The following is an 11,476-nucleotide window of genomic DNA, read 5'->3' on the forward strand; positions in this document are numbered from 1 at the left end:
CCGGCTGAAATTTGGTATGAGTAATAAATAATAATCAAGCCAATCAATAGCAATCGAACCAATATATTCCAGAACTTTTATACCAAAATTCAGATTCCTTGTTTTCTGTAATCAAAAATGCCCAGTTATGCATACTTGCACTGCTATACCATTTTTACGTAAAAATCAAAACCCAACAGCACATGTTAAGTGCTATGCGTTGGGTAACCGCTTACACGCAAAGCCCGTTTAACAGATTTTTATGTGACAACTCTCATGCAAAGCTAAGTATGCATAACTGGGCTATAAGACTCCCCAAAGAGTTTCTACGGTGTTTTCATGACGCGATTTTACAGGCAACTTTTAAATTGAAAGCAATAATCGCCTGGCGGGTACGGGTTTTCAGTTTGCGGGCAGCCAACTTTTGATTCAACTTATCGCCTCTAAAATTGCCTCAAAATCGCCTCATGTGAGCACAGTTTTAGGGAGTCTGTTGGAGTGACAGTCCTTAGCCAGATATAGATCTGGGTTCACTGTCGTGTCCGAATGTGAGTTAATTCTCCACCAGTGTTGCCATTTTAGCCGTTTTCCGGCTAGATTTAGCCGGTTTCGATAGCAAACAGCCGGAGAAATTTCGATTTAGCCGGCAGTCGATTTGTTAGCCGTTTTTAGCCGATTTTACTATTTGTCTTGTTTTCTTAAATTTCAAATATGTATATATGTTTCCATTTTTGACTATGCGACCCAAATCTGTTTGAAATGGCTACTAGCCTTATCGTGGAGAAAATTTTCATGTCAGGCAGGGTTGCATGAAATTGGGCCGATTTTGCTTATTTTTATTTTAAACAAAGAAGGGATTTTCTTCATAAAATGTTTGTTATAAATGTCTTAATTTTAAGTGTGAAGTTGTATTTGCAAACTTAGAAAATAAGAAATTGTTTCACTCTAAAGACACTTAAGATTCGTCTGTGTTTGGATATAGTGCCAACAAACAGAATAAATATTACATGTAGATATTGTCCCCCCAGATAGTGCATATTCAATTCTGCCTAAATTACAAAACATCATTTTTGCCCACTCCCAAAGGTTTAAGGTAAGGGAAAAATAGATATTTTCAAGCACTATGTACACATATGTATTTTTTTAAACAAACTTTTTTGCTGAGATTTTATTTAAATTCCAAAAACCGAATGCCAACTTGAATTAACGGAACCAACACTGAAGTGAGTCAAAATGAAAATAAAAGAGCACAAATTTCTATGTAAAACAAACTTCTCTGGGAATCCTACGAGACATCTGCCGGTCATATGACCGGTCATCTAAATGGGAGATCTGCAGTCTTTTGGCATCATATTTTACATCAGAATTGAAGGGATTTCTGAAAAATCTGACCAGTTCTTTTGTCTAACTGTGATTTTGCATCCCTTGTCAACATATGGCCTCGGTTGATGTTAACTTAAGGTCGTTGTTTTACTTCCTTAAAATTGAAGGGAAATTTTTACAGCGTTTTTTATGTGTATTGGTTTCTATCTGATTGTATTGAGAATCGGTCAGTCTGAAAAGGCCTTGTAGGGAAGACAATTATCACTCAAAATATCAGATAGTAATAGTAAGAGATAGTTTTTTTTTTGCCGAGTACCTTTCAAATCATTGGAATTAACTAAATTAATTAAGTAAACAAGTATTAACTTACATTTTTCATTTTAAAATCGCTCCAGTTTGTAAGTTTTTAAATTTAACGAACTTGTTTATTCAAATTATCGTCGACAAAAAAGCCAACCATGTGCCACAATCATATGTTTTTCCTAATTGCAAATTCTTGCTGGCAAAATTTTTTCCGGCTCGAATTTGTAACTTCTCTCCAAGAAATAGTCTTTTTACTCGTGATTTATTTAAATAAAACATGTGAAATTTAGTTGAAACATTTTAGCCGTTTTTAGCCGGTTTTATTTGCCAATTTAGCCGGTTCGTCCAAAAAGTTCTGGCAACACTGTTCTCCACTGTGAAGCCGGGACTTATTTTCTCGATTTTAACATATTGTTTTATTTCCGCAATATATCCAAAAAGGCGACACTATAGTACGTACATTATTTTATGTTACTGTATTCGCACATTCAGAGGATTCAAGATACGGCCAGCCATTACAGCAACATCAAGATCGCGATCGATGACGAAAAAAATAAAAGGGTGGTTTACGGAGATCTGTATGGGCTGTGTTTGTGATGCATAGTTGCCTGAAAAAAAAATAAAATATTGTAATAGGTTTTTACTGCAATACAACCTTATTCCTAAGCCAATGACAAAACAACTCATCCCATGATATTTTCTAAAATCACTGTTCGAAATATCAGTTGCGATCCCGTACGCGTCGGAACTTAACTTTTTTTTAAACCAAATTTATTAATATATGAAACTGTTAAGAGAGCAACCGATGTACTTTCTTATGGGCCGATTATGGATTGCAACGCAACCGCAGTTGAGATGCCGATGGGCAACGCCACTGAAATCCAAATGTATATTATGTATAGCTACTATATTTAGTTAAGTGCTCTAAAGTTGAAGACAATGAAATTTTTAAATACCAGCATATTTGAGTGTGATGGCCATATGCAGCTCTCCAGAAAACGGTCAAGAAAAAATTTGCTATTATATCACACGTGTCCAAGGAATTTTGACATCTGATACTTCACAGCTTGTTGCCGCACTCCTTCCTCATAAAAACTTTAGAAAACCGTAGTAGAAAGCGTAGCAAATTTCCTAAGAACTGCGTACTGCCTTAAGGAAATTTGACTCAATTTATATGGAGTTTTTGATTTTCTTGAGAGCTGCATACTGTCCTCAAAAAAACTGAAGAAGCAGTTGAAAAAAATAAATAAATTATCTCAATCAAAATTTCCGCGGCAACCACAAAATGCAGTTGCCAATATAGCAAATCAGGCCTCTGAAGTTCGGTTGCCATCCGTAGTCGACCCATTAGTCAGAAGTTACCGATTTTAGTCCGAAGATTGTTTTGCTGGTAAATGTGTTAGACGAGCAGCTGTAGTGTGTTTGACAACCAAAGATATTGTTGACTTTAATTAATTTTTAAGTATTTTTGGTTGGTTACATGTCAGAGTGAGTGTGTTTGCATAAAAAAAAAAAAAAATAAATAAATAAAAACAAAGCTTGAAGGTTATGTTGAAGATTTCGGAAGTTACCCCACGTCTTCAGCTTCTATTAAATGTGTCTTACAAGTTGTCAAATTTCGTTTTTAAGTTTTGTCCCGATTTATCATGCATGCTGTCAAAATGGCATGATGCCTATCTGATCGATATGTACCCAATAACACAAACGGCAATAACGCAAATTTGTGTTATTAAGGGTATTCATCAAACCTTATAAATGCATTGTAAACCGTATAAACTTATAATTGTGTGAACCTTATAAATGAAATGTCAAAATTTGCAAGGAAACTCGTTTACACATTTCTGAAATTTCTACAGCGATTTCACTGAATAAATTTTATAAACTGAAGCCAATGCAACTCTGTCGCAACTCCAGCTATGTTTTCTTGGGCAATAATCGGGATCCGCATGCAAATTTGGCACTCAAATTCAACAACGATATGATCCTGATAGAAATCTGGTTCAATTATTATCCGTTCTGTTTGTTTTGTTTCCCTGATAATTTGGCCGTAAAGTTTGGTAGCCCTGACAAATGAAGTTATACACAAACAGACATTCTGCCATTGTTTCTTTTAACTTGCTTCAAATAAATAGCCTTTATGTCATGATTCAATAATACAAGGTTGGATAAATATTGACATTTGTGTCAATCGACTGCCTTGTAAGGCTGCATTTGACAAGGAAAGAGAAGCGGGTAACAATTTTATCTCCTTTTGGGTAGTAGGAAAAGTAAGTAGTCTGGTAGTGCTGAAATGCGTTTTTGTATACAAATTGAATTAAATATATAAAGAAGATTCCACTGATCTACACAATAGACAATGAATTAACTTTTTATGGCCACATAAATATTAAAAATGAAATAAATGGATATTCACATAAAATTCTTGCCAAAGAAATATTTTTGAAATCTTTGAAGAAATGTTCCCAAATATTCAAAATAAACCATGGTTTCATTGAAATTCCAGGATGTATTAAACAAAATGAATGGAATTCAAACAAATCCTCTATTTAAAGGGACTATATGAAGAATTATACAAATAGTAAAGATGCAATTGGTTTAATGCATATAAATTAATCTTTTAAAAATTATTATATTTGTTGCATTTAAAGATTACAATTTCAATATCTTAAATTGAATTACATTTGGTTTTTTTGTCATTTAAATTTTTTAGTAATGTTTTCTACTTTTTCCTCCAATCAGTTTTGCTAATCATTATATTGGTTACATTTAAAAGTTATATCTTCAATATCGCAATTTAATTACATTTGGTTATTTAAATATCTAAATTTTGCGGAATGTTTTTTACTTTTTTCTCCAATCAGTCTTCTTAATCATTATATCGGTTAAACTTTAAAAATATGTCTTCAATATCGCAATTTATTTACATTTCGTTTTTTAAAAATGATAATTTTTTGTAAGGTTGTGTACTTTTTCTGCAATCAGTCCCAATGAGCACAAGAAAATATCTTTATTAATATTTCCACTTTCGCTTTTATGGCGTGGTATACTTAAGCTGGGATCACACGATTTGGCTAAAAATGTGTCAAATTGATAGACAAATCATGTGAACTCTAAATTACATTCGTCATTTATCAGAAAAGCCAAATATTTGCCTTCTTGTGGCAAATGAAAACCCAACCTGGTGGCCAAATCGTGTGAACGCAATGCTGCTACATAAGCGAAATCAAAATTACGCCAATGACCAAATATCTGATTTGCCACTTGATGACAAATGCCAGTGACAAATATACAAATATTGTTGAGCGGTATTGCCATTTCGTGCTTGCGAATCTTTGTATTTTTTAACTTTGGTAAAATTTTAATATTTAATATAATATTCGTATCCGAAAACTACCGAAAAATATCACCTTATTTGAAAACAATAATTTTAAAATATTTGCTCAATTGAAACATTTGAAAACATGTACATATACGTATTCGACACTGGCTGAGTGCAGAGTGTGCAGAGAAGCGTGCGACTAAGCTTTCATGAGGTCCCAGGTTCTTATGCCGGCAGACGAATATATTAAAAAGTATTTATAAAAGTATAATTAATTTCTGAGTATAATTAACTATGAAAAAGCATATGTGAAGTTCAGAATGAAAAATTTTAGAAAACCAACCGGAAAAGTATTCGTTTCCCAACCCTTCGTGGCACTTTACTATTCACCTTTCTTTCAGTTTTCGGATCTCTTTCCGCAGTTTTTGCTGGCTATACACATATAAATACAAGATATCGTCGTATAAAGTACAAAACCGCGTATCGTCACTCGCGTAACTGACATTTGCTGCCAAAAATTGGATTTGCTTACAGAAGCTGTTGGCTCAATCCTTATCCAGTCGTCCTGAAATACACTATCCAGAATTGCGATTGCTTTATAAAAAGAGAACCATTTTGAAATATGTATGAGTGTTTTTACTATCTAGATAATAATTTATGCAACCTTACATAGGCGGCTTTGCATTTTGTTGATACGCGGTTTTGTACTTTAAACTACAATATATAGATTATTAAAGACGATCTAAATTACACTGTGTGACAAAAAAAAATTATATAGTTTTTTTCGAGGTTCACACTTGTTGAAGGTATATTCAAGCAGTAACATCTGCATACTCAGAATTTTAAATACACCCTTAAGGTAAAAAACCGCATTTTTCAAAGGGTGACGCACAGGTATACTTGCTCGTAACTTTATTTCTGTTTACCCGGTGAAAAATACGTATATATGTATGTGATTCACGATAAGACATTTCGCGGCTTTCAACAATGTTTAAATTGATAATTTTTCTTAAGAAATGGCAAAGGAATCAGTTTTCGGACTTAAAAAAAATTTGTGTGGTAGAATCTGGAAAAAAATGTGGTAGATTTCAAAAAAATGTGTAGATCTCAGGTTTTGGATCAAACTTTGTACAAAAATTTAAAAAAAATCTACAAGGTTTCACCTAAATTGCAAACACTTTAATTAGAATCTAAAATAAAATTAATTTTTAAGGGACTTCCAAAAAAGGAGGAGGTTATCAGTTCGTTGGAATATTTTATTTTTATTTTTATTATAATTTTTATGTATGTTACCGCATAACTTTGGTGTCTCAGAGGTGGTCCCATACTAATCTGGTTAAGATCCGATCAGTGGATCATGAGAGATATAAATATATATATATTTATTTTTTATATGTGAGTTGAAGTCGGTTTTTTTTGCTAAAAATTACTTGTAGTATAATAAAGTGCAAGATTGAAGTTGATACAAATTGCGTTGAGTTTTGGCAATTTTTTCCTTGACAGTTTCGAACATATTTTGAAAGATTTCTGCAACCTTGCGGAGTGCTGCCAGCTTTTATTTTTATCACATCACGATGTATCGAACAAATGTGGCTCGTCCCAGAAATGCTACTTGGGATTAGCCGATTTTGACAATTCTCAAGTAAAAGTAAAAAACGCTTTAGAAATTTGAGATGCACTGAAATTTGCTAATCCTTTCACAAAAATCGCCGGTTTTTATAATTTTCGCTATTAATTCTTTTTATAAATCATATATTTTGCAATTTAACACAATAAAACCACGTTTTCTTTCGAAAAATTTATTACTGAGAAAATTTACTATTTTAGTTTATTTTATCCTCCCATTCTGCCTGTTGTTAGTGTTTAGTGTTGGACAATTTTTGCTCTTAAAATTAAGAAAATTATGTTGAGTAAAAATAAAACTACTCAAAAACAATGGCGCATATTCATAGTCATATTTAGTGCTCAATTAAGTCGAAACTATTCTAAGTCACAACTAAAGCTATTCATAGTCGCCTTAGTTTCGACTTTTCTGGCTAAGTACCAACTTAAAATTTAGTTTCGGCTGCAGCTGCAACTAAGTCGTAACTAGGAAGAAGTATTTTATCAAATTAAGGGAAAACAGACGAAATATGTAAAAATTAAGTTGGTAGAGGGTGATTTTGATAATATTGAATAATCTGCAATTAAGATTTACAAAGAGCGATCCATTTTAATCGGAAGATGAAATTAAATGCGGATTACAATTCGAATAAAGCTGCATCACAATTTTTTAATTGAATAATTTAGATAAATTTTCAAATAATAAGTCAGTTTCACGCTCGTTCCTTTAAAGTAAAATTGTGCATAACATTTAGATATCTACTATTTGTATGTTTCACAGCATGCTTTCGATAAACATCGACTTCACATCACTGCGGTTGTTCTGGCTATTTCACACAATTAACAAGAAAATGATACCTTATTCTTTTGCATAATCATGCAATGAAAATAAAAATTACATAAACGGATGATAAAACTTGACATTATTTAATAAAAATGTAATTTTTCCAAAATATCGTAAAGAAAAATCGATACATTTTCAAACTCGTTCTGCTATATCGTAAACTAAGTCGAAATTACTTAGTAGAAGTCTGAAATGCGACTATGAATAGAGGTAAATTTTAAGTTGGTACTTAAATTTAAGTTGCAACTTTGTTAGTTTCGACTTAGTTGCTGGACTATGAATACGCGCCAATATGTAGGTAGATTTCAGACCTTGTGTGGTAGATGTGCTCTAAAAAGTGGCAGATCTACAACAATGTGGTAGAAGTCCGATCACTGAAAGGAATCTTACAGAGTATATGCAAAATTTTAATTTTTAACATTTTTTCATTTTAAATTACGACTTGTCCGACTATTTTGTTTACTAGTATACATACATAGGGTGCCCATTCTCAAGACAAATTAACCATTTATAAACGGTTGTAGACGACGAAATGTTTTCTCTTAAATGGCATATGTAATAAAGTTACGAGCAAGTATATGCTTCAACCTATGAAAAACGCGTTTTTTACCTTCATATTTTATATTTCACTTCAAATCTCACGAAATCATAAATGCAAAAGTATGGTTGACACCGGATCAGCTGTTTAAGTATTTATGACCAAATGGTTAAATTGTGTGAATGAATGTGGACAATATTTGTCACTTTACTGCTGTGCGCATATGTGTACCAAATCATTTGGATCTTTGGCAGCCAAATCGTCTGATCGCAAAACAAATCATTTGTACATCGCTATCCAAATGCGCAAATGTGGGCAAATCTAAATTTGGCATTTTGTGTACAAATGTACAAATCGTGTGATCCCTGCTTTACTTGTAAATATGCAAAGGCTGCACTTGACCAACCCAAACGCTGCAGTGGTAAAAGTGCATGCACCAGCAAACGTGGACGGACACCCAAGTCACACAGGGATCCTAGCATGCAAAACTTACTTGCAACGCCTGCACTTGTTGTAAAACGCTACTTTTTGAATACAAATTATGAATTACTCCAATACCCTGCAAATAAATATGTAAATTATTGTTGTAATTCAAAATATTTCCATTATTTTTGATTTTTTTGCCATACTTACTTGAATTTGCCCAATAAGAAAATGAATTTCCACGAAACAATCGATGAAAATATCGGCAGTGTTGCCTGTTGTACTTTTTATACGAAGACAATATTTCTCCTTGTATTTTAGTAGTAGTTACTACAAATCAAAAAAGAAGGCAACACAGGCTAAGGCGGAATGCGGGAGCGAGACAACTGCCAGCTTATCCAACCTTGTATTATTGAATCATGCCTTTATGTTATATGTATATTTATTTAAATAAATATTATCTCGTAAATATAATTTTTTCCCATTTAGTGAGTAAGTTTCTATAATTTCTTTATAAAGTTAGTGATACTGAGCTCTATAACCAAAGAAAACACGACAATTTTCGCATGTGTAAACGAAAAGAAAGTGAGGGTCGTTCATGTAACGGAGTGCGTAAACTTATAAGATTATCTGCTTGATAAAGTCATCGGTTTAGATGAATACCACTATTGTATTTTCCCAATTGAATGTGAAATAACCAGGGACGTGAACCGGATGAAAAATTCGGTCGGTTCGGTTCAGCGGTTCGAACCGTTGTTGCACTTTTGGATTGGTTCGTCAAAGCGGTTTTTTGGTCTTTGTACCGGGGTTTCGGTTCGATTCAACGGTTCGAAAAACAAAAAAATAAGGCGCAAATTTAAGTGTCAAGTGTCAAGTGCAACAACGCGCAAGATTAAGGGTGAAGTGAGATGGGCTGCCTTTACATTTGATATTGTCACATGGTAAAAAAACATGGTAGGTATTACCATGTTTAACAGAATGAAGAAAAAGTGGGTAGATTTATCTATTGAAATTTGTTTGAAACGAACCTTTAAACCTTTACAGAAAGTGGTTCGGTTTTTGGTTCAGATCAAACATTTGAGGAAAATTTCGGTTCCGTTAATGGTTCAGTTAATTAATAGAGAAAAGCGGTTTTCCGGTTCAAAACCGGTGCGAAATACTTGAAGAAAATGGCTATACGAAGTTTTTCCTCTCCTGTACAATTTTTAAATTGGGACTTAGCAATTGATGTTGCTGTTTAGCACGTGATTGAGGAACGTATACATCACAAATGATGAAAAACATATTTCGGCATCAACACTTTTAGGCTGAACTGCCAAAAGTAGACATAATCCATTTGAAGACAGAGTAGCCCCCCCTGCTTTGGGCCCTCACATATGAACTGCCAGTTTTTTCGCATATGAAATCTTATCGCAGATACATTTTTGTGCGTGAGCATGTCATAACATACCCTTTCAGTGCGAATATGTTGTACATTTATGAATGTTGTGAAAATTGTTTATTTTTGCTTGGTTGTGCGAATTACACACGTCTTTCGTAGCTACAGCCGACTTCCAACATTTGCTATCGCTAATTTTCATCGCCAAAAACCTTCAAAAGAATAGCAAGTTCGCCTAACAATACACAAAGCCTGACTACGCATTGGATCTGTTACTTTTCCATGCTCTATACTTTTAGATCCCACTGCATTTCATTTAAGCAGCCATCACACGATTTGTACATTTGTACATTTTGGCAGATACATAGTGTTGTTGTTCTGAAATTCTTTTCTTGAGCCGGACTCAAGTTTCTAAACAACACCACTCTGTGACTGCCTAAATTTACAATTCCGTGCAAATGTACAAATCGTGTGATCTTCGCTTTAGAGAATTTTGGCGACGAAAATTTAGCGTGGCGATAGTCAGAATTCCACTGCGTTGTTGAGTTTTTATTTACATGGCGCTCTGGTATGATAGAACGTGACAGTTGTCTCGGGTTTACGTACCAGCGGGCTTACAGGCTAACCTAATATTAACGAACGACGCCAATTTGCTGTCAAACATTTCTCATGCACATACGACTTGTATGCGACCAACCAAAATTGAACGGCGTGCATATGAAGCTAACTCAATTTCCAATTTTTGTTCTGCGTGACATTTTGATTTGACGTTTCACTCAATGAAATCAAATGCAAACGCACGCAAACCCATTTTGGATGACGCAAAAAACCAATTCGACTGCGTGCGTACCAAAACGCAAGCCGCGAATATTAGCTTAGCCTGATAAGATCTCCACTAATTTCACTTTTACTCCGATTATCGAAGGCAAGGATGATATTTTTTCTGGTATTGGATAAGCTGCAATCTAGGTTTGGAAAACTATCGATGGTTGTGGCGACTCACAATACAGCAGTGGCAGCTAGCAGTACTGCTCAGTTTAGCCCAAATTCTAAATTCACTCCCCCACTGCCTTCATCGCAGCAAATTTCGCATGTTGAATTTGACATAAATGAAACGCAGCCAACTTCTATTGATGTCACTGAAGCCTAAAAGGCAACAACAAAAATGTAAACAAACAAAAGGGAATATCAAAAAAAGCAGTCACTGACAACGCCGTATTGTGTTTGCTGCGGCAGTGACTGTTAATATTAGCAGTAACACCTGATTTTAAAAACTGTCACTGCCACTGGGCTATTTTATTTTGGGCTTAACGCATATGGGTAAGTAAAATTCATTAGATTTTTTTTTAGCTGTTGATAAATCTAATTTGCCACACTAACAAAAGCAAGCTGAAAAGGACGTGCACAGTTGATAAAATTTCGAAGTAGCAACTAGCATTTTACCAAAACTACCACATAGGGGTGAGAACTCTATTGTTTCGCCGTTGTCACGCACTCAGTAGTTCATAACAATAATAGGGGTCTTTACGGCGAACTTGGTACTCGGTAACTCGGTGTTTGGTAATTTTTCCCATGTATTTTGTTTCTGTAACAAAATTTGATACGACGGTACATATGCTCGTGTACTGTTCCCTTCTCAATCGGGTAAAATGAGTCGAATAGTCATGCCATGAGTTCTGTCATTGCCATCGGAAGAGCGGCGCTCACTTAGCTAAAGTGCGCTTATAACGGGTGATTTTTTAAGAGCTTGATAACTTTTTTTTTAAA

At 34.2% G+C, this 11,476-nt stretch overlaps 1 protein-coding gene across 1 annotated transcript in view; it reads right to left on the reverse strand.

Annotated features, from left to right (window-relative positions):
• Nucleotides 1–1,914: 1,914 nt before the first annotated feature.
• Nucleotides 1,915–11,476, reverse strand: part of LOC118753074 (serpin B10-like) — a 176,882-nt gene continuing 167,320 nt past the window's right edge. The window contains exon 4 of the mRNA XM_036487959.1: nt 1,915–2,213. Coding sequence (XP_036343852.1) covers nt 2,077–2,213 — 137 coding nt within the window. The 3' untranslated portion in view covers nt 1,915–2,076. The remainder of the gene's footprint in view (nt 2,214–11,476) is intronic.

Source organism: Rhagoletis pomonella, unplaced genomic scaffold (assembly GCF_013731165.1).
Source record: "Rhagoletis pomonella isolate Grant_MI unplaced genomic scaffold, Rhpom_1.0 Rhpom_scaffold_00001, whole genome shotgun sequence".
Lineage (NCBI taxonomy): Eukaryota > Metazoa > Arthropoda > Insecta > Diptera > Tephritidae > Rhagoletis > Rhagoletis pomonella.